This window comes from Mirounga angustirostris, unplaced genomic scaffold (genome assembly GCF_029215605.1).
Source record: "Mirounga angustirostris isolate CCGP_5_RB_7025 unplaced genomic scaffold, mMirAng1.0.hap1 SCAF_2, whole genome shotgun sequence".
Taxonomy (NCBI): Eukaryota; Metazoa; Chordata; class Mammalia; order Carnivora; family Phocidae; genus Mirounga; species Mirounga angustirostris.
The window spans coordinates 42,713,409-42,738,508 of NW_026991710.1; the positions used below are offsets into that span (position 1 = coordinate 42,713,409).

The 25,100-nt window shown below is 35.6% G+C and overlaps 1 protein-coding gene across 3 annotated transcripts in view; it reads right to left on the bottom strand.

Moving 5' to 3' along the window:
* The window catches only part of CHIC2 (cysteine rich hydrophobic domain 2), a 65,527-nt gene that overhangs the window by 18,852 nt on the left and 21,575 nt on the right, over window positions 1–25,100 (bottom strand). For 2 of the 3 annotated variants that reach the window (XM_064584486.1, XM_045881161.3), the window contains 2 exons: window positions 23,996–24,050; window positions 23,715–23,870 (listed from right to left, as the gene is read on the bottom strand). In XM_064584486.1, the coding sequence (XP_064440556.1) occupies window positions 23,715–23,870; window positions 23,996–24,050 (211 nt within the window). The remainder of the gene's footprint in view (window positions 1–23,714; window positions 23,871–23,995; window positions 24,051–25,100) is intronic. The other variant, XM_054508925.2, reaches the window with a different exon arrangement.

Here is a 25,100-nt window from a genome sequence, read left to right on the forward strand (position 1 = left end):
ATTAATAAAAGAAAGAACAAGAACCATATGATCCTCTCAATAGATGCAGAAAAAGCATTTGACAAAGTACAGCATCCTTTCTTGATTAAAACTCTTCACAGTGTAGGGACAGAGGATACATATCTCGATATCATAAAAGCCATCTATGAAAAACCCGCAGCGAATATCATTCTCAATGGGGAAAAACTGAGAGCTTTTCCCCTAAGGTCAGGAACACGGCAGGGATGTCCACTCTCACCATTGCTATTCAACATACAACTAGAAGTCCTAGCCACAGCAATCAGACAACAAAAGGAAATAAAAGGCATCCGAATCAGCAAAAAAGAAGTCAAACTCTCACTCTCTGCAGATGATATGATACTTTATGTGGAAAACCCAAAAGACTCCACTCCAAAACTGCTAGAACTCATACAGGAATTCAGTAAAGTGACAGGATATAAAATCAATGCACAGAAATCAGTGGCATTCCTATACACCAACAACAAGATAGAAGAAAGAGAAATTAAGGAGTCGATCCCATTTACAACTGCACCCAAAACCGTAAGATACCTAGGAATAAATCTAACCAAAGAGGCAAAGAATCTGTACTCAGAAAACTATAAAATACTCATGAAAGAAATTGAGGAAGACACAAAGAAATGGAAAAATGTTCCATGCTCGTGGATTGGAGTAACAAATATTGTGAAGATGTCAATGCTACCCAGAGCAATCTACATATTTAATGCAAACCCTATCAAAATACCATCAACTTTTTTCAAAGAAATGGAACAAATAATCCTAAAATTTGTATGGAACCAGAAAAGACCCCGAATAGCCAGAGGAATGTTGAAAAAGAAAAGCAAAGCTGGTGGCATCACAATTCCAGACTTCCAGCTCTATTACAAAGCTGTCATCATCAAGACAGTATGGTACTGGCACAAAAATAGACACACAGATCAATGGAACAGAATAGAGAGCCCAGAAATGGACCCTCAACTCTATGGTCAACAAATCTTTGACAAAGCAGGAATGAATGTCCGATGGAAAAAAGTCTCTTCAACAAATGGTGTTGGGAAAATTGGACAGTCACACGCAGAAGAATGAAACTGGACCATTTCCTCACACCATACACAAAAATAGACTCAAAATGGATGAATGACCTAAATTTGAGACAGGAGTCCATCAAAATCCTAGAGGAGAACACAGGCAGCAACCTCTTCGACCTCAGCCACAGCAACTTCTTCCTAGAAACATCGCCAAAGGCAACGGAAGCAAGGGCAAAAATGAACTATTGGGACTTCATCAAGATAAAAAGCTTTTGCACAGCAAAGGAAACAGTCAACAAAACCAAAAGACAACCTACAGAATGGAAGAAGATATTTGCAAATGACATGTCAGATAAAGGGCTAGTATCCAAAATCTATAAAGAACTTATCAAACTCAACACCCAAAGAACAAAGAATCCAATCAAGAAATGGGCAGAAGACATGAACAGACGTTTTTCCAAAGTAGACATCCAAATGGTCAACAGACACATGAAAAAGTGCTCAACATCGCTCGGCATCAGGGAAATCCAAATCAAAACCTCAGTGAGATACCACCTCACACCAGTCAGAATGGCTAAAATTAACAAGTCAGGAAACAACAGATGTTGGCGAGGATGCAGAGAAAGGGGAACCTTCCTACACTGTTGGTGGGAATGCAAGCTGGTGCAGCCACTCTGGAAAACAGTACGGAGGTTCCTCAAAAAGTTGAAAATAGAGCTACCCTACGACCCAGCAATTGCACTACTGGGTATTTACCCCGAAGGTACAAATGTAGAGATCCGAAGGGGTACATGTACCCCAATGTTTATAGCAGCAATGTCCACAATAGCCAAACTATGGAAAGAGCCAAGATGTCCATCAACTGATGAATGGATAAAGAAGATGTGGTGTATATATACAATGGAATATTATGCAGCCATAAAAAAACCCAAAAAAAACCCCCCAAAACCCCCCACGAAATCTTGCCATTTGCAACAATGTGGATAGAACTAGAGGGTATTATGCTAAGTGAAATAAGTCAGAGAATGACATGTATCATATGATCTCACTGATATGAGGAATTCTTAATCTCAGGAAACAAACTGAGGGTTGCTGGAGTGGTGGAGGGTGGGAGGGATGGGGTGGCTGGGTGATATACATTGGGGAGGGTATGTGCTATGGTGAGCGCTGTGAATTGTGTAAGACTGATAAATCATAGACCTGTATCTCTGAAACAAATAATACATTATATGTTAAGAAAAAGATAATAGGAAGGGAAAAATGAAGGGGGGGAAATGGGAGGGGGAGACGAACCATGAGAGACTATGGACTCTGAGAAACTGAGGGTTTAGAGGGGAGGGGGGGTGGGGGAATGGGTTAGCCTGGTGATGGGTACTAAAGAGAGCTTGAATGGAGCACTGGGTGTTATACGCAAACAATGAATCATGGAACACTACATCAAATACTAATGATGTAATGTATGGTGATTAAGATGATAAAATAAAATTTAAAAAAAAACAAAACTTTACCAGATATCATGTCTATCTATTTGTTACTTGATATCTATCAAGTAATTTTTCAAAGACAGGTATGTTGATTTTTATTTGTTCTTATAAAAGTAAAATAGAACCAGAAGCACTATATCAACTCTTAGTTGTCCAACTGGAACTCTGTATAAAATTTGATTAAAATGTACTTTTCTCCTGTGTCCACTTTAACTGCTTTACAGCCTCCTTCCTTAACTGAGACTCTGTATCTTCAAGAAATACAAATTTATTTAAATATTAGGGGAAAAAATTGGAAAGATAAATTTGCTGAAAAACCACAGTACTATAAAAGCTGATATAAATGCTTGAACAGAGCACTGGGTGTTATACGTAAAGAATGAACCATGGAACACTACATCAAAAACTAATAATGTAATGTATGGTGATTAACATAACATAATAAAATAAATAAATGCTTGAACATTATTACCTTTTATAAATAAACATATAAACTTAGGTAAATTTTTTTTCCAGATAAATTAGGTAAATTATAACATTCTATGGGCTTTAATTTACTAACTTGTGAAATAATGATCTTTTAAGTTCCTTTCAAACCTCTAAAATCTCCCTGCTTCTAGGTATAAAATCAAATTATAATTAGTAATTTTTAAAAGCTTGATTTTGTATTCTTATTGGAGAATTAAAAAAAAAAAGAAGTATGAGATTTGGAGCCGTAAGCCTGGGATTCTAGTTGTGGCTTAGCTTTAGGACTGTGGGGCTTCCAACAGATCACTTAATTTCTGAGCCTCAGTTTTCTCATCCTTAAAGGAGAAATAATATGAGCATCTACTCTTGGAATTTGGGGGAAATTAAATGGCATGGTGCAAGTAAACTGATTAAGCCAATCCTTGGCATATAGTGAGCATTCAATAATTATTAGATGTTAAAATATTTACCACATACGACTACAGTAAAGATTAAATTAAAAGAGGATGTATGGGTTTCGAAATATATGTATATATCAAATCATCATGTTGTTTACCTTAAATTTATACATGTCAATTATATCTCAAAGCTGGATAAAAAAGAGAATGTATGGAATAGATTTTATGTTAAATGTTCTTATCATACACACAAATACACACACACAAAAGAGGGAGGGAAGGAGGAAATTATTAGAGGTGATGGTATTGTTTATGGTGATAATTTCACAGATGTATACTTAGCTCCAATTTGTCAAGTTGTATACATGAATACGTACAGCTTTTCTGTATGTCAATCATACTTCAATAAAAAAGGAAACAAAAAAATCCAAAGAGAATGATGCATATAAAATGCTTTGCTAACAGCAGGTGTACAATACAGGTTTCCCCAGCTATCCAAGAGTGTTTTTTTGTGCATGTGTGTGTGTGTGTTTTTAAGAGAAATTGAGAGTGTGCACGAGCAGGAAAGGGGTGGGCAGAGGGAGAGAGAGAATCTTAAGGAGAGAGAGAATCTTAAGCAGGCTCCACGCTAGGCACAGAGCTCAAATCGGGGCTCTATCTCATGACCCTGAGAATCATGACCTGAGCGGAAATTAAGAGTCAGGTGCTTAACCAACTGAGCCATTCTGGCACCCCTATCCAAGAGTGTTCTTAACAAAACCTTTCATAAAATGAAATAGCATAAAGAAGCAATTACAATTAATTTATATAGAAAAATGTTTGAGCTTTCCCAGGCCCAAAACATAACTCTTAGGCTTTTCTGGTACCCTAGGACACATCTTGCTAACAAATGTACAAAATAAATAAGAGATAAAACACAGATGTTCACAGACACAGTTCACAGCTATGGTGGCTTGATGCTGAGATGTTGACTGTGTAGTGTCTGGAGAAGGAGTCTGGTGGCCCCACTCTTGCTGGTCAAGGTGCATGCTGCCTCTGTAACAGCTGGCTGCAAAACAAACACTAAACGCTATTTTTGCTTTTTGCCTTTCTTCCTAAAAGCAAAAATCCTCTTCAGATTTCCTTCAGTTAACAAAAACAGGTAATAATATAGATTTTTGTAAAACTCGAAGTGGTCATAATGTGAACTTTCAAGAAGCAGGGGCTACTTACAACTATTTTTCTCTTCATTTGCTCCTTGGGGTCTATTATTCCATTTCATATCACTATAGACTTTGTTAGCAAAATATTTTCAGTTATGCAAATATCAGGAATTTAGCAATTTGGAGTGACTTATAAACCAAATGTTATATATCTTAAATTACATTTAAAAAGGGGCAAAGGTCAAATATCTAATATAATATGAAAGGTTTTTTAAAAATATAACACTAAGACGTTTCTAATTTAAATACATAAATGTATAATTCAAGTTTGTTTCTTCTGCTTTGTAGGATAGAAATTTCTGTAAATCATATTTTATATTGCTATGTCTATCACTGTGCATTAGAACGGCATTAAAACTTCCTTCACAACAAAAATCAGCTTCCTGAAAAACCTCTGTAATAACGGCATATAAAGGGGCGCCTGGGTGGCTCAGTTGGTTAAGCGACTGCCTTCGGCCCAGGTCATGATCCTGGAGCCCCAGGATCGAGTCCCGCATCGGGCTCCCTGCTCGGCAGGGAGTCTGCTTCTCCCTCTGACCCTCCTGCCTCTCATGCTCTCTGTCTCTCATTCTCTCTCTCTCAAATAAATAAATAAAATCTTTAAAAATAAATAAATAAATAACGGCATATAAAGTCAAGAAAAAAAGGATATTGAAGACTAAGAACATTAGTGACCACGTGAAAGCCCTTATAAATATGTGTAATATTTACAGAAACAAAGCAAATTGGATAGCATTCTAAACAAGAAAAAAAAAGTTAGCATTGATTTTCTACATCTTCAATTAATAATAATGGCTGTCATAAGAACACATTTCATTCATCATCCCTTGTTCACTAGAAACTTTTCAGGATTCCCCTTTAATAAAATTTCATTAAGGGGTGCCTGGGTGGCTCAGTTGGTTAAGCCTCTGCCTTCCACTAGGGTCCTGATCCCAGGGTCCTGGGATTGAGTCCCACATTGGGGTCCCTGCTCCGCGGGGAGCCTGCTTCTCCCTCTGCCTCTGCCTCTCTCTCTCTCTCTCTCTCTCTCTGTCTCTCATGAATAAATAAAATCTTAAAAAAAAAATTTCATTAAGATGCTTTGAAGTTTGGGAGCGCCTGGCTAGCTCAGAAGAGCACGTGACTCTTGATCTCAGGGTCGTAAGTTCAAGCCCCACATTGGGTGTAGAGATTACTAAAAAAATAAACTTTAAAAAGAGATGCTTTTAAATTTATGTTGCTTTGTTTCATTATCTGCAGTCTGTTAAAAGACATTTTTGTTTATCTAATTCTTTATTCAAGGGGCGCCTGGGTGGCTCAGTTGGTTAAGCGACTGCCTTCGGCTCAGGTCGTGATCCTGGAGTCCCGGAATCGAGTCCCGCATCAGGCTCCCTGCTCGGTGGGGAGTCTGCTTCTCCCTCTGACCCTCCTCCCTCTCATGCTCTCTGTCTCAAATAAATAAATAAATAAAATCTTTAATAAAAAAAGAAAGAAATAATTCTTTATCCAAATGTTCAATGCCATTCTCATTTTATGATTCGGCTACCAACTACAAATACTCAAATTACAAACACAGAGTAAATTAGAAATCTGAAAGCTGTGAGTAACTTTCAATACCATCAGTATAACTGCGTAAGTATATTTCAAATTCCTCCCATATAAATATTTGTAGCTTCCCAATCATGATTCCCCCAGGTTGACTTTCCCTTGAATTTCTTTAAGTCTTTAAAGACTACATTCTCACTCAAAAACTACTCCTAACCTCTCCCATTTGGATTTTCAACTCCTACAACATCCCAAGGAAAGTAACGCACAATTAATAGATAACCAAACTGTGTTTGAAAAAAAGATATCCAAAAGTGAATCTAAGCATACTAAATTTAAAGAGAAATGCAGTCAGACTGGATACAGACCCTTTTCATCAAAGTTTCAAAAACTAAATAGCAATTATCTTAAAAAAACAAAATAAACGTTGGAGTGCCTGTCTGGCTCAGTCAGCGGAGCATGCAACTCTTGATCTCAGGGTTGTGAGTTCGTGTCCCATGGTGGGTGTAGAGATTAACTTTAAAATCTTAAAAGGGCGCCTGGGTGGCTCAGTTGGTTAAGCAACTGCCTTCGGCTCAGGTCATGATCCTGGAGTCCCTGGATCGAGTCCCGCAGCGGGCTCCCTGCTCAGCAGGGAGTCTGCTTTGCCCTCTGACCCTACCCCCTCTCATGTGTTCTCTCTCATTCTCTCTCTCAAAATAAATAAATAAAATCTTTAAAAAAAAAAAAAAATCTTAAAAAAAAAAACTACGTGAAAATTTTCACTAAAATGTTAATTCTTTAGATTTGAAATAAAAATCAACGTTGAAAACGTCTTTACTTAAAGCTTAGAAATACAAGTATTTTTACAGACCAACACAGCTCTCAATATTCAAAGGATTCAAAGGAAGAAGAGTAGGGGGTAGAAAAACTCTAGGCTCAGAGAGGTTTTTAAATGACTCACTCAAGTTCATCCAGCTTCAAACAGTGATTTACTACCTATTACACTTTATTACATTGTCCCTGCAGAAAAAAAATGTCTGTTATTTACTCTAAAAGACAAAATGCTTTTATTTACTTAGGAATCTTGTTTTAAATAGTAAGGACTGTATCTTCTGAAATCTTACAATCTTACCACTCAAGGATTTCAAAAGCGAAAGAGTACGTTCATTCAGCAAATATTTATTGAACATAAAGTAGATGCGAGGCACCAGGGATACAATAGTTAGCAAGACAAAAACTAGGAAGAATAATAATAAAATGATAATAATAGCAACTGCCATTAACTAAGCACCTACTACAGGCAAAATACTATACTAAGTATTTAATATGCACTTGCTCTAATTCTTAAAATAACACTGTAAGAAATTAACACCATTCTAGACAGGTGAAAACTGAAGTTTACTCAGAGTAAGTTCCACTTTCCAAAAGCCAAAGTGCAGGTCCCAGGTACCCCATGTTACAGCCTACTTCCTTATCCCTAAGCAAATGAAGCCCTGTATAAGACTAAATACAAATAAAAGAGTATAAAGGGAATGGAAATATACACCATTTACAACAAATCCATATAGAGAGCACTTTTAGAAACCCACATAATTCTCATCATCAAAGGTAAGAGAGATAAAGGACTAAAAAAAGGAGGTAAGACAACTAACAAGTTTAAGAAGTTGTATTGAACAGTCAACTTAGGGTTTTCAGTCAAAAAGGATAATGGCTGAGAGCATATACAAAGTCTATAAAGTCACTAAAGTTGGGATAGGATATATATATGTACAAAATCTCAGAAAACTAAAACCAATAGTTACTTCAATACAAAAGACGAATCAAAACAAAAATACAGTTAACACAACAAACAGTAAAATTATGAAACTTGTTTCCTCAAAAAATCAGCCAAGCTGAAAGCACATACAAGTCATAAAGAGTTCACTTACTTGGATATTAATTTTCTAAACTCTAATACTATAATTAAGGCACAATCAAGTATAGTATAAATAAATGTATAAACAAAAATAAGCTTTTGTAAAGAAAATGTCATAAAATCCATTTAATGAAGCTGAAGCGTTTTATTCACTTGGAAGCTCCTCAGGCATTTACAAAGAACCTACTAAAAGGCTGAGGTTTCCTGTTTATTGTCTCCCAAGTACTTATCATTATTTATAATCACCTCATTGCTTTTTGTCTACCTTTAAGGGCAAAAGGGGAACCACATAACCTCTAAATAGTATTTAAACAGCATCTAAAACAGTACCAAGCCCATAATGTGGTTTCAGAAATATTAGCTGAATTAATGAATAAGTAATTTCCAGAGAATGGCACACCAGCAGCAAGAAATGGCAGCTGAAACCTGCATTTTCATAAGACAGATATGCTCCTCTTCCAATAGTTATCGACTTAATAAGTCATTTTAAACATTTTCTATAAAACAAATATATGTTATATAATAGAAAAGTTCAAATGAATATTTGAGATTAAGACAAGACTTCAAATATGTTTTATGATTATAGGTGGCCATTTCATATTTCTAGGCCCTAAGGACACATATTTATTGTCTTTGTTAACAGAGGTACTTTATGAAAAATATGACAAGTACCTACAAACTTAAACTACCTCTGCACTCAGCCAATTGTCCAAACCGACTACATGCCATCTGAGTAGAACATTAATAATACATCTTTCTATCCCCAGCATTTAGAGCAGTACTTACATGTCAAAAATGCTTCTATAAAAAGAAAACATTCAGACTTTCATTTTCAGCAAAGATACTGCAACAGGTACCAGATTTACCCTCTGGCCTGACACAACAAAAAGGAGGGGTGTCAAGACATATGAAACTGTTTCAAAGACAATGGACAACAGACAACAAAAGACACTGAATTCCTGAGACATCAGAAAAAAATGAGACAGGCCCCATGATTTCCCAAGCTTATTGATATGAGAGCTTTCCAGACCACAGCAAATGGAGAGAGCCCAGACAAAGCTTGGGTACTCCCTAAGTTAAGGAGACAGAGCTGAGAGTCTGGGGAGATCAGGGACGCTAGAAGCCACAGAACAGAGTACCAGAGAGGAGAATGCTACACAGAGAATGAACTCCAAAGATCTGCAGGCAGTCCCTACTGAGTATTAAGGTGAGTACTGAGCAATACATTCAGGTAAAGAAACTACCAGACGAGGAGCAAAAAGAACTACTAGAAAGGATTAGAGGTTAACAATGCCCAAAGCTTACAAAGATCCAGCAAATTGCTTCTTTCCATCAGCCACACTAGAAAATATCACAATTCACAGGCCATTAAGAGGACTATCCAGGATAGGGGCTCCTGGGTGGCTCAGTCATCTGAGTGTCTGACTCTTCATTTAGCTTCAGGTGCTGGTCTCAGGGTCGTGAGATGGGCCTGCATCAAGCGCTGCACCATGCTCAGTGGGGAGTCTGCTCATCCCTTTCCACCCACCACCAATCCCACTTGCACTCTCTCTCTCAAATACATACATAAATAAAATCTTAAAAAAAAAAAAAAATTATCCAAGATAGTCTGGCCTCACTGGGGGGAAATAATTAGCCCTAGACTAAATACTGCTCTGGTTCCCCAAGAAGTTAAACATAGAGGGGAGCCTGGGTGATGCAGTTGTTGAGTGTCTGACTCTTGATTTCAGCTCGGGTCATAATCTCAGGGTCTGGAGACCAAGCCCTGTCTCAGGCTCCACACTGGGCATGGAGCCTGCTTAAGATTTTCCCTTTCGGGGCGCCTGGGTGGCTCAGTCGGTCAAGCGGCTGCCTTCGGCTCAGGTCATGATCCCAGGGTCCTGGGATCAAGACCCGCATCGGGCTCCCTGCTCAGTGGAGAGTCTGCTTCTCCCTCTCCCTCTGCCTGCCTCTCTGTCTACTTGTGCTCTCTATCTATCTGTCAAATAAATAAATAAAATCTTTAAAAAAAAAAAAAAGATTTTTCCCTTTCACTTTCCCTCTGCCCCTCCCCACCCCTCTTTAAAAAAAATAAGATAAAATAATGGGGTGCCTGGGTGGCTCAGTTGGTTAAGCATCTCCTTTGGCTCAGGTCATGGTCTCAGGATCCTGGGATTGAACCCCGTGTTGGGGTCCCCACTCAGCAGGGAACTTGCTTCTCTCTGTCCTCCCCGCTTGTGCGCTAAGTAAGTAAAACATCTTTAAAACAACTTTGTAAAAAATATATATATAAAATAAAAAGAAGTTAAACATAAAATTACCTTATGATCCCCCACTTCTGGGTATATATCCAAAAGAACTGGAAACAAGTATCAAATACATGTACACTCATGTTCACAGAAGCACTAATCACTTTTGGGTGAAAATAGTCTAAATGTCCATCAATGGTTGAATGGATAAACAAATCGTGGTATATACATACAATGGAATATTATTCAGCCATACAAGAGAATAAAGTATTGACACATGGATGAATCTCAGAAACATTATCCTAAGTAAAAGAAGCCAGACACAAAATGTCATACATTGCGTTTTCATTTATATGAAATATCCAGAATGGATAAATTCATAGAGACAAAACCCAGAATGATGGTTGACAGGACTGGTAGGAGAAGGTAATGAAGAGAAACTGTTTAATGGTTAAGGAGGAGTTCTACTTCAGAGTGATGGAAAGGTTTTGGAACAAGGTAGAGATGATAATTGTACAATACTGTGAATGTACTAAATGCTACCAAATCATTCACCTTATAATGGCTAATATCTGTTATGTGAATTTCACCTCAATAAAGTACTATTTAGAAAAATAAAAAGGCAGAAAATGAGAATGGAAACTAAAAAATTGATGAGAAAAAAAGAAAACAGTAAAATGAAATTTTAAATTTGGCCTTATCACTAGTCAATAAATGTAAATGGTCCAAAATCCCTAAAAGGCAGAGACTGACAGATTGAATGAAAAAGCAAGACCCAACACTGCCTATAAGAAATAAATTTATTTACTTACTTACCTATTTATTTATTTATTTATTTTAAGTAGGCTCCATGTTCAGCCAGGCTTGAAGTCACGACCCTGTGATCAAGACCTGAGCTGATGCTTAACCCACTGAGCCACCCAGGCATCCCAAGAAATGAACTTTAAATAAAGGCAAAAATAAGCTAAAAGCAAAAAAAAAAAAAGAAAGAAAGAAAGAAAGAATATATGCCACACGAATATTAATCAAAAGAAAGTAGAAATGACTAAATTAATATTAGACAAAGTAGTTTTCCAAAAAAATATTGAAAATAAATAAGGTCAATTTCATAATAATAAAGAGGTCAACCCACAAAGTAGATACAAAACCTAAAAGTTTATGCACCTAATTACAGTGTCACAATACATTAAATAAAAACTCTAACAGACAAATCCACAATTACATAATTATAGTCAGACTTTAATACTACTCTCTTGATAATTGACAGAATAGTCAGAAAATCAGTGAGAATACAGATGATCTAAACATATCAACAAACTTGATTGATATTTATAAAAAACTCCACCCAATAATAGATGAATACATATTATTTTCAAGTGCACAACAATTTATTAAGATAGCTCAAATTTTAGAAAATAATCCTTAATATATTTATAAGGATTCAAAGTGTTATCTAACCACACTGTTAATTTTTAATTTAATTTGGAAATTAAATTTACAAAAAGATCTCTATGAAGTCCCCCAAATATCTAAAAGCTAAATAAAATACTTCTAAATAATGCATTGGTCACAGAAGAAATCAAGAGAAATATAAAAATAAAATGAACTGAATGAAAATTAAAACACAACATATCAAAACTTGGGCAATACAATGAATGTAGTATTCAGGAGGGAAATTTATAATACTAAACACCAGAAGAAAAGTCTCAAACTAATGACCTTTGTTTCTACCTTAAGAAACTAAAGAAAAAAAAATTAAACTCAAAGAAGAAATCATAAAAGTGAAACTAAAATCCAATGAAATATAAAACAAAATCAATAGAAATAGACAAGGAAACCAAAAGCTGGTCTCTGAGTTGGTTAATAAAATTGATAAACCTCCAGCCAAACTGGCCAGGGAAAAAAAGAGACACAAGGAATAAATTAACAATTTCAGGAATAAGAAAAGTAATGATCACTAGTGATTTTACAAAACGTAATTAGTAATTATTATGCCTATTATAAACAACTATGATAAAATGGACAATTTCCTTGAGAAACAGAAACTATGAAGCTCAACCAAGATAAAATAGATGTCCTGAAAAGTCCCATACCTATTAAAGAAATTGAATTTATATTTAAACTCTTCCAACCAAAAAACTTCCAGGCCCAAATGGCTTCATCAGTGAATTCTTCCAAAATTTAAGGATGAAACAATGCATATTCTGCACAAACTCTTCAGGAAAACGAAGAGGAAAGAATATTTTCCAACTCATTTTATAAGGCTATCATTACCCTGATGCTAAAATCAGATATTACAAGAAAAGCCTACAGAAAAATATCCCTCATGAACACATTTTTTAAAATTTATTTATTTATTTAAAGTAGGCTCCACACCCAATGTGAGGCTTGAACTCATGACCCTGAGATCAAGACTTATACACTCTACTAGCTGAGCCAGCCAGGAGTCCCTAGGTTATATTCTATCAAATCCCAACAGAAATATAAAAAGAGAAATAGACATGACCAACGAAGTGGGGTTCATTCCAGGAATGCAAGGTTAGTTTAACATCAAACAATGTAATTCAACGTATTTCTAATCTAAAAATCTTTCTTTTTTTTAATTTTTTTTTTTTAAGATTTTATTTATTTATTTGACAGAGAGAGCGAGCGAGAGCAGGAACACAAGCAGGGGGAGTGGGAGAGGGAGAAGCAGACCTCCCGCTGAGCAGAGAGCCCGATGTGGGGCTTGATCCCAGGACCCTGGGATCATGACCTGAGCTGAAGGCAGCCGCTTAACCGACTGAGCCACCCAGGCGCCCCTAAAAATCTTTCTAAAGAAGAAGAAAGGCATTTGACAAAATCCAACAAGTATTCCGGATAAAAACTTTCTGCAAACTAGTAGAATAAAACTTCCTCAAGATGATTAAAAAACATTTACAAAAGCCCTACAATTGGGGTGCCTGGGTGGCTCAGATGGTTAAGCATCTGCCTTTCGCTCAGGTCATGATCCCAGGGTCCTGGGACTGAGCCCCACCTGGGGCTCCCTGCTCAGCAGAGAGTCTGCTTCTCCCTCTCCTTTTGCCCCTCCCCCCTGCTTGTGCATGCTCTCTTCAAATAAATAAATAAAATCTTTAAAATTTAAAAACCCTACAATTAAGATGATACGAAATGAAGAAAGTGTAAGTTCATTTCTCTCAGGAGCAAAATAAGAATATCTGTTCTCACTACTTCTAATCAGTGTTTTTCTGGAGATTCTAGTCAGTGCAATAAGGAAAAGCAGCAAAAAGCATCTATATTACAAAGAAAAGCAATACTGTCTTCATTGCAGATGATATGATTGTCTATAAAGAAATTCAATACTCTACAAGTAAGTTAATGGAAAAGGTGAGTTTAGCAAAACTATACCCTAGCAAGAAAAAATAATTGAAATTCTAAAAATATATACTATTTATGTAATTCCAGACTTCAGGTTATATTACAAAGCTGTAGTGATCAAGACAGTATGATACTGGCTCAAAACAGACACATAGATCAATGGAACAGAATAGAAAATCCAGAAATAAACCCACAATTATATGGCCAATTAATCTTCAACAAAGAAGAAAAGGATATACAATGGAAAAAAGACAAGTCTCTTCAACAAATGATGTTGGGAAAACTGGATGGCTACATGCAAAAGAATGAAACTGAACCACTTTCTTCTACCATACACAAAAATATAAACTTGAAATGGATTAAAGACCTAAATATAAGACCTGAAACCATAAAAACCCTAGAAGAGAGCACAGGCAGTAATTTCTCTGACATTGGCTGTAGCAACATTTTTCTATATACATCTTCTACGGCAAGGAAAATAAAAGCAAAAATAAACTACTGGGACCATATTAACATAAAAAGTTTCTGTGCAGTGTAGGAAACAATCAACAAAATTAATAGGCAACATACTGAATGGGAGAAGATATTTGCAAATGACATATCCAATAAAGGGATAGTACCCAAAATATATTAAAAACGTACACAATTCAATACCCAAAAAATAAATATCCAATTAAAAAATGGGCAGAAGACATAAACAGACATTTCTCCAAAGAATACATACATACAGATGCCCAACAGACACATGAAAAGACACTCATCATCACTTAGCATCAGGAAAATGCAAATCAAAACTAAAATGAGGTATCATGTCACACTTGTAGATTGGCTAAAATCAAACAACAAGTGTTGGTGAGGATGTGGAGAAAAAGGAATCCTCATGCACTACTGGCGGGAATGCAAATCTGTGCAGCCACTCCGGAAAATAGCTGGGGTTCCTCAAAAAGTTAAAAATAGAACTACCCTATGATCCAATAATCACACTACTGGGTATTTACCCAAAAAATACCAAAACACTAATTCGAAGGGATACAAGCACCCCTATGTTTACTGCAGCATTATTTACAATAGCCAAATATGGAAGCAGCCCAAGTGTCCATCGATAGATGAAGGGATAAACAAGATGTGGTATACACACACACACACACACACACACACAGGAATATTACTCAGCCATAAAAAAAATGAAATCTTGCCATTTGCAACAACATGGATGGAGTCAGAGAATGTAATGCTAAGTAAAATAAGTCAGAGAAGACAAATACCATATGATTTCACTCATACGTGGAATTTAAGAAACAAAACAAATGAGCAGAGGCAAAAAAAAAAAAAAAAAAAGAGAGAGAGAGAATGAAACCAAGAAACAGACTCTTAACCATAGATAAGCAACTGATGGTTACCAGAGGGGTGGTGGGGGGTGGGGTGGGTGAAATAGGTGATGGGGTTAAAGAGTACACTTATTATGATGAGCAATGATAACATACAGAACTGGTGAATCACTATATATTGTATACCTGAAACTAATACAACACTGTATGTTAACTATACTGGAATTAAAATTTTAAAAATTTAAAAATAGGGGTGCCTGGGTGGCTCAGTCGGTTAAGCATCTGCCTTTGGCTCAGATCATGATCCCAGGGTCCTGGGATTGAGCTTCGCATTCAGCTGGGAGCCTGCTTCTCCCTCTCCCTCTGCTTGTCACTCCCCTTGCTTGTGTTCTCTCCCTCTTTCTCTCTGTCAAAGTAAAATCTTTAAAAAAAAATTTTTTTAATTAAAAAATAAAAATACATACCATCTGAAATAGTATAAAAAATAATACTTGAGTATAAATCTATATAAAGATATGCAGGACATGTCCACTCAAAACTTAATTGCTCAGAAAAAAATGTTAGACTGAAGTAAATGGAGTGAGACACTGTTTCATGGGTCAAAAGACTAAATATTTTTAAGATGTCAATTTCCCAAAATTGATGCATAGATTCAATGCAATCCAAACTAAAATTCCAACAGCATTTCCTTTGGAGAAACTGACAAGCTGATTCTAAAATCCATATGGAATACAAACAACCAACTTTGAAAAAGGAGTATAAAGTTGGGGAACTAACACTAAGATGTAGTTATAATTATAAGATGTAATTATAAAGCTAATTATAAGATGTAATTATAAAGCTACAATACTCAAGACAGTATGGTATTGGCATCAAAATAAACAAATACATCACAGAACACAACAGAGCTAAGAAACAGATACAGACATATATATATATATATATATACATACACACACTGACATCTGATTTCCAACAGAAGTACAAAGGCAATTTAGTGAAGAAAGAAGAGCCTTTATAACAAATGTGAATGGGAACAACAGGATATCTATATGCAAAAAAAAAAAATTTTTTTAACTTCAATCGATACACTGCACCATATAAAAATTTAAACTCAAATGAACCTTAGACCTAAAAGTAAAACCTCGAACTATAAAAATTCGAGAGGAAACACAGGAAAAAAAATCTTTGTACTTAGGCTTAGGAAGAGTCATTAGATACAACACTAACAGCACAATCCATAAAAGAACAAATGAACAAATTGGATTTTATTAAAATTAGAAATTTCTGCTTTTGAAAAGACGTTAGGGGATGAAAAGTCGAACCACTAACTGGGAGAAATCTTTTTAAAGCATATACTTGTACGTGTAATATATAAACAATTCTCAAAACTCAACAATAAAGAAACAACTCAATAAAAAAATGGGCAAAAAGTTGGAACATTTCTTTTCTTTTTTTTTTTTTAAGATTTTATTTATTTATTTGACAGAGAGAGACACAGTGAGAGAGGGAACACAAGCAGGGGGAGTGGGAGAGGGAGAAGCAGGCTCCCCGCAGAGCAGGGAGCCCGATGCGGGACTCGATCCCAGGACCCCGGGACCATGACCTGAGCCGAAGGCAGTCGCTCAACCAACTGAGCCACCCAGGCGCCCAAGTTGGAACATTTCAACAAAGAACATCCACAAATGTTAAATAAACATGAAAAGATGCTCAATGTCATTTATTATTAAGGAAATACAAATCAAAGCCATAATGATAATACTATACTCCTATTAGGATGACTAAAATTAAAAAGACTAACCATACTAAATGTGGACAAGAATACAGCAGAAGAGACACTGCTGGTAGAAATGTAAATAGCACCACTTTGGCAAACAGTTTCTCAGTTCCTTAAAAAGTTAAACACAGGGGCACCTGGGTGGCTCTGTCGGTTAAGCGACTGCCTTCGGCTCAGGTCATGGTCCCAGGGTCCTGGGATCGAGTCCCACGTCGGGCTCCCTGCTCTGCAGGAAGCCAGCCTGCTTCTCCTTCTCCCACTCCCCCTGCTTGTGTTCCCTCTCTCGCTATGTGTCTCTCTCTCTCAAATAAATAAATAAAATCTTAAAAAAAAAAAAAAGTTAAACACATATACACTACATGATCAAGCTACTCTATTCCTAGAGACTTTTACTCAAGAGAAAAGAAAGTACATGTTTACAAAAAAACTTGAACAAGAATAGTCATAGCAGCTTTATTTACACAGACGAAAACTGGAAACACAAATGGCAACCAAATAAATAAATGTGGTATATCCACACAATAAAACATTACTCATCAATACCATTGATCCAACAACATGGATGAATCTCAAAATAATTATGAATAAAAGAAACAAAGAAAGAACACATATTGTATAGTTCCATTTAGATAAAACTCTAGAAAATGCAAACTAATCTATACTGCCAGAAAGCAGATCAGCAGTTGCCTGGAGGGATGGAGGGACTACAAAGAGACAAAAGGAAACTTTTGGGGGTGATGAAGATGTTCACTATTTTGATGTACATATGTATGTGTTAATTATATGACAAAACTCATCAAACGGTACACTTTAAATATGTGCAGTTTATTGTATGTGAATTATATCTCAATAAGGCTGCAAAAATAAAAACAAAAATTGTAAAGATGTTATTAACAAAATACACTATATTTGAGGCCATAAAATAAAACAACACATTTTAAAAAATGAAATCACACAAAGTATGCTCCCTGACAACAGAATTAAACTAGGAATCAGTAACACAAAAGTGTCTGGAAAATTCCTAAATATTCGGAGGTTAAATAACACACTTCTTAGTAACACATAATCAAAGAAGAAGCCTCAGGGAAAATCATAAAATATTTTGAACTGAGTGAAAGTAAAATATGGAATGCAGTCAAAGCAGTGCTTTAGAGAAAAATTTTAGCTTTGTATGCATATATCAGCATATAAAAAAGAAAACTCTCACATCAATAACCTCTGCATTGATTTTAAGAAACTAAAAAATAGTAAACGGAATCCAAAACAAGAAGAAGAAATAATAAAAACAAGAGCAAAAATCAATGAAATTGAAAACAGAAAAAATCAGGACTGAAGCAAAGAGTCCACTCTCATCACTCCTATTCAACATTTTACTGGAAGTCTTCCCCAGTGGAAAAAAAGAGAAAAATAAATAAAAGGTATGCAGATTAGAAACTAAGAAATAAAACTATCCTATCACTATTCTCAGACAACATGGTAATTATCTACATAGAAAATCCTGTGGAATTTACAAAAACATTCCTGGAATTTAATAAGTGAATTTGGAAAGGTCACAGAATACAAAGTTAATATATAAAAATCAATTGTTATGTACTAGCAATGAACTAGAAATCAAAATTTAAAAAAAAAATGCCATTAACAATAGCACTAAGCACAAAGAAATACTAACAAAATATGTGCATGATCTGTATCCTATGCGAAATACTACAAAACACTGATGAAAAAAATCAAAGAAACCTAAATAACTGAAGAGGTATGCCATGTCCATGCTACGGAAAACTTAAGATGTCAATTTTCCCCAAAATTGATCTATAGATTCAATCCCAATTAAAAAAAATTTTAGACATAGTACTGGCATGCTGATTCTAAAATTTACACGGAAAGGCAAAGAAATCAGAATAGCCAAAACAATCCTGAAAAATAAGAACAAGTTTGGAATACACCCTACCTGATTTCAAGACTTACTATAGGGCTTCCGGGTGGCTCAGTCGTTAAACGCTGGCCCCGGCATCGGGCTCCCTGTTCAGCAGGAAGCCTGCTTCTCCCTCTCCCACTCCCCTGCTTGTGTTCCCTCTCTAGCTCTCTCTCTCTGTCAAATAAATAAATAAAATCTAAAAAAAAAAAAAAAAAAAAAGACTTACTATAAAGCTTTAATAAAGAAGACTATATGGTATTAAAATGTAAGATAGACACATGGAAATCAATAGAACAGAGTTTAGAAATAGATCCACATAAATATGGTCGACTGATTTTTGTCAATGTACAATGGCAATTTAATGAGGAAAAAACATTCTTTTCAACATATGGTGCTAGAAAACCCATTGTCCTATGCAAAAAAATGAACTCTGACCTGTGCCTCACACCTATACAAAAACTGACTCAAAATGGGTCATAGATCTGAAAGTAAAATGCAGAAGAGAGAGGAGAAAATGTCTGTGACCTTGCTTCAGGCAAAGAATCCTTAGATATAACACCAAACACACAATCCATTTCTTAAAAATTGATACATCAGACTTCATCAAAATCAAATTTTGCTCTGCCAAAGACATTAAGAGAAAAAAAAGACAAGCTACAGACCGGAAAAATATATTTGGTTATAAACCTGACAAGGGACTTATATTCAGAACATATAAAGAACTCTCAAAACTCAACAATAAGAAATTACTATTTAAAAATGGGCAAAATATTTGAATAAACTCTAACAAAGAGGTTTTACAAATGGCAAGGTGCTCAATACCATTAGTCATGAGGATAATGTGAATTAAAACCAGAATGAGATACCACCACATCTATCAGAATGACTAAAATTTCTTAAACTAACAATACCAAGTCCTGGCAAAGATGCTGAACAACTGGCACTCTCATATGTTGTTGGCTGGAATGTAAAATGGTAGAGCCACTTGGGAAAACAATCCGGAAGTTTCCTATAAAATTAACCGTACAGTTACTATAGGATCCAGCAACCCGACTCCTAAAAATAAAAACTTATGTTCACAGAAAAACATACATGTGAATATTTATTGCATCTTTTTTTTTTTTTTTAAGATTTTATTTATTTGACAGAGAGAGACAGCGAGAGAGGGAACACAAGCAGGGGGAGTGGGAGAGAGGGAGAAGCAGGCTTCCCGTGGAGCAGAGAGCCCAATGCGGGGCTCGATCCCAGGACCCCAGGATCATGACCTGAGCCGAAGGCAGACGCTTAACGGCTGAGCCACCCAGGCGCCCCTATTGCATCTTTTTTTTAATAAAGATTTTATTTATTTGACAGAGAGAGAGAGAGAGCACAAGCAGGGGGAGTAGCAGCAGAAGGAGAGGGAGAAGCAGACTCCCCACTGAGCAAGTATCCCGACGTGGGACTCGATCCCAGGACTCTGGGACCACGACCCGAGCCAAAGGCAGACGCTTAATGACTGAGCCATCCAGGCACCCCCATATATAGCATCTTTATTCAAAATCACCAAAACTAGAAACCACACAATGTCCTTCAGTTGGAAAGTGGATAAACAAATTATGATACATCCATACAATGGAATACTACTCAGCAAAAAAAAAAAAAAAAAGGAATAAACTACTGATACATGCAACAAAATAGATGAATCTCGAATGCATTAACTAAATGAAAAAAGCTAGATTCAAAAGGCTACATATACTGTATAATTCCATTTATATAACAAGCTAGAAAAGGCAAAACTGTAAGGAGAGCAACAGATCAGTGGTTGTCAGGGTTTAAGAGCTGAAAAGAATATAACTACAAAGAGGCAGCACAAGTAAATGTGTTTTTGGAGAGAACAGTAATATATTTTGGTTGTGGTGATAGTTACACAACTGTATGCATTTGTCAAAAATCATAAAACTATACACCAAAAATAGTGAATTTTGCTGTATAGTAAATAAGTTTCAAAAATAGCTCATAACAATTTTTTTAAAAAAGGAAAGGCAATTTATAAGGAACAACAATAATAATACTGATTTAAAAACAATGTCTCCAGAACAAGGTCAGTTCATAAAAAGGGACACTCAGCTGGAGATGGATTTCAAAATTAAGGAAGAAATCTAGTTACCCAAATTATTGAATAATGTCCTGAAGGTGAAAATGCTGAGCTGATACTTTGGTATGCCTTTGGTCCTGATTTGTCTTAAGTGTCTGAGACAATTCTAACCATATTCCACATCACAGATGAGGGCAAAGGAAAGGTTCAGAGGCTAACAACCAGGCAGGGTTTTAGCCTTTATTTATACTAGTACCTCTCAATCAAGGGTTCTTATTCTTAACATGGAATACCTAGACAAAATTCTAGGAATCCATGAAAGTGGATGAAACATCTTTATTTTCACTAACCTCTAATTGAAATGTGGTATAGTTCCCTTAGATTATGAATGTATACAACTAACTGTGGTAGACTAAATAAGACTGTATCTCTATCACTCATAGAAATCAGATTTTTCCTGTCACATCATATTACCATTGATTCTTTGCTATCTTATTTTGTATGCATTAATAAACATTTATAAATAATGTATTTGAGGCGTCTTTTTAAGATTTTTATTTATTTATTTGAGAAAGAGCAAGAGATGGAGAGAGAGCAGAGGGACAGGAGGGAGAGGGAGAAGTAGACTCCCCGATGAGTAGGGAGTCCCAGGACCCTAAGATCATGACCTGAGCTGAAGGCAGATGCTCAACCTACTGAGCCACCCAAGGCACTCCTAATTGAGGAGCTTTAGTACTTTGATAAGTTTATTTCATATAATTGGTTTCCTTTATAATCTCGTGTTCTTCATTTCATACATTTAAAATACATTATACCTTTTAAAATACAAATAAAACATTATTCCAAGAGAGGGTTCATAGACTTCCCTGGAACACCGAAAGGATCCATGACAAATAAAAAGTTAAAAATCCCTGCTCTAAATGATCCTGCTCCCATCGTACACAGCACCACTTTTTTGAGGGTCTCTAACACCCTCATACATGCATGAAGTGTCACTCTCTCCGTGGGTATATAATAGTTTACACCCAAGACACGGAAATGCACAGCATTTTATTTAAACTATAATCATACTTGTTTGCACTCACTAGATAGTAAAGTCCATATAAAATTAAATCATATACATAGAGAGACCTTAGACTGAATACTACATTGTTATATAAAATGTACTTTCCAAAACTATAGATGAGAAAAGCCTAAGAGATCTATCCTATGACTCAAATAAAAAGGAATTTAATGAAATCATCTGAAAAATGATCATATGTTGCTAAAAATGCATGGAGAAGAGTAAGAAGTTGAGTTTTATTTTCTAAATCCTACGCTGTGCACACATTGCAATATCTTGTTTTCTCATTTAAAAAGTAAAAAACAGGGGTGCCTGGGTGGCCCAGTTGGTTAAGCATCAGACTCTTGATTTTAGCTCAGGTCATGATCTCAGGGTCGTGGGATCAAGTCCCACATTGGGCTCTGTGCTTAGTGGGGAGTTTGCTTGAGATTCTCGCTTTCCCTCTCCCTCTGCCGCTCCCCCTGCTCGCTCTCTAAATAAACAAATAAATACATAAATCTTCAAAAAAAAAAAAAGTAAAAAACAAAAGATCTCAAAACCTCAAAAAAACTAGATCACACAGATTTCTAAAATAAAATTCTTATGATTCCTTGGGTTAAGTAACAGCAAATTGCCAACCAAGTGGGATACAGCAGTTATTTATTTTTTTTAAAGATTTTATTTTCTTGAGAGAGAGAGAGCACAAGTAGAGGGGAGGGGCAGAGGGAGAAGCAGGCTCCCCACTGAGCAGGGAGCCCAACTCGGGGTTAGATCCCAGACCCCAAGATCATGACCTGAGCCGAAGGCAAATGCTTAACCAACTGAGCCACCCAGGCGCCCTGAGATAGCAGTCATTTAAACAATGAAAAAGCCAGAAGAGTAGGAGGTAGTGAGAGAATCTAAACTCCAAGAGCTGCAAATTCAACTGTGGATCAAGTGACAAATGAAAATTAAAAAAAAATATGTGGTCTGAAGATGATCTGGTCAGAAATACAGGGGAAAAAAAGAAGAAGAAATATTCTTGGAGAAAAATATTACAAATATTACAGTAAATATTACAAAATCAATTCTATTACAAAGGCATTATCTTCTTCTTATCAATAAAATGTATCAGTTAAAAATTTTTTTCAGTAGTAATACATTGCTTATTTTACAACAGAAATCAAGGGACAAACAGCATTTGCTTTTCCATATTTCCTATCATTATTTGATGACAAAATGAAATGTAGCCACACAAACCATTCAGTTTCAAAAGTATTTCATTTTTATACCTATAGCTACCAGAATTTTTTAAAACCTAAACAAAAATGTAATGTGTTCCATCTATAACAATTTGCCATACAGAATCACTATGTACCCATCTCAGAAAACTTGTAAAATACAAAAGAAAAAATTTCTTAAAAAGAAACCAGAATTCCCCATAATCTTATCAACTAGAAATAAACATTGTAACCATGTTATTTCTTCTATGGGTACGACCTTATGTATTAGTACTAATGCTATTAGTCAATGTCTATTAGTTATTTGAGCTATTTAACTAATAGCTTTATATACACTATTTCACTTTATACTTAAAACAATCCTACTCAAGCAGGTAGGTGAATAGTGCCATTTTACAGATAAGCCAACTAGAGATGACAGAGGTTAGGAAACCTGCCTAGAGTCACAGAGATAAGTGGTAGACCTGAACCCAGCATTCTCAATCACTATGCTATACCACCATAAATGTATATACAGAGAGAATGCTGTATTCTATTCTACTCTTGGGTAATATCTTAGATCATGAAAATTATGAATGAAATTTATAATTAAATTTAATATAATAGCATGTGGACATACCATAATTTTACTTAATCACTCCTCTACTGGACCAGATCATTTTTTATAGTATTCGGCATGGTGTGACTCATTCAATACAAAAAATAAAAACTAAATAAATGCAAGACTTGCTTGTCTACTTCTAAATTTAAATTAAAATATATTAATTCAACTTACTCTTTTACTGAGGCAAATAACTGGCCACATACTGCAACCTAACGTGCAGCAGCAACAAAGGCAGCCACAAAGTAGCCAACGTACATTAACAGGAAGGTTCTTCTTAAGACAACTGTTAACTCTGTTGATGCTGGCTTTAAATTCTTCAGGAGCTACCTAAAGAAAAATTTTAAGAAATAACAATACCGTAATATTAATGTCAATAAACATGTCTCATTTGCATAATTATTTCTATAATTTGTTAGGAAAAAATAGTACCTAAGTAAATGATAGACACTCACTTTTCCAGTTAATGAAGAAGGGAATTCTGATTCAAATTTGTTGCTCAGTCCAAATCTATTTTTAAAAAAAGGAGAAAAATATGTTATTACATGCCATTGTTGAGAAAAAGCCATTTAACTTAATCAAAGGTCAAGTAAATAGATGCGCAACTTGATATACAGAGTAACAATGGAAGTTTGAGACACACTGTAATCAGCAATTTATGAAATGTAACAAGCAATCTTAGCAGCTGAATCAAAACTTTTGTATAAGAGGCTGAGAATACAGAAAAGAAATGACTTCTTTGGGGCTCTGTTTGTAAGCAAAATATTAATGTAATAGAAAACAACACAATTATCTAATTTGTAAAAATTACTGAGATTCTTCCAACGAAGTACTAGAAAGCTACGATCTCTGCTATGGATTATTCTTTAGGTCAAAAGCACGTGTTAACACTCAAAAAAGCAGTAGCATGTCTAAGAATGCAAGTTGATCAGTTAGCATTTTCTGAGGCCAGCATATCCACACTGTTGTTACAGCCAGAAAATGCTAAAAAAAACACCTAGAACAATGTGATAGCTGCCTGCCTACTTAAACTTACAAGTAATACAACACTTGCTATTCTTTGGGGAAAGAAATGGAACTGAGGTAGTACATTTTAGTATCTTTAAGCTTTTAAATGTCTGCAAAAATCATAAGGATTGATTGGGCACTTGACTATTTCTTTGTGTAAGTTATTAGGAAAGAATAAAATACTCATGAACATATTGGTAATGGCAGATTGCACCTAGAAATAAAAACTGAGATATTTAAATAGGACTTTTGTTGGATCCTGAAGCCAAAATTGTTTTCAGTTTTATTGAGATATACTTGACATATAACACTGTATTGGTTTAAGGTATACAACGTAATGATTTGATACATGTCTATATTGTGAAATGATTACCATGATAAGTTTGGTTAACATCCATCTCCTCACATAGTTAACAAATTTTTTTTCTATGATGAGAACCCTTAAGATTCACTGTCTTAACAACCCTTATAAATACACCGTACTGCACTTTATGTAGTCTGCACTAGTAAGAGGGATCTTCTGAGATACTCTGCCTCAAACAGCTGGCCAGG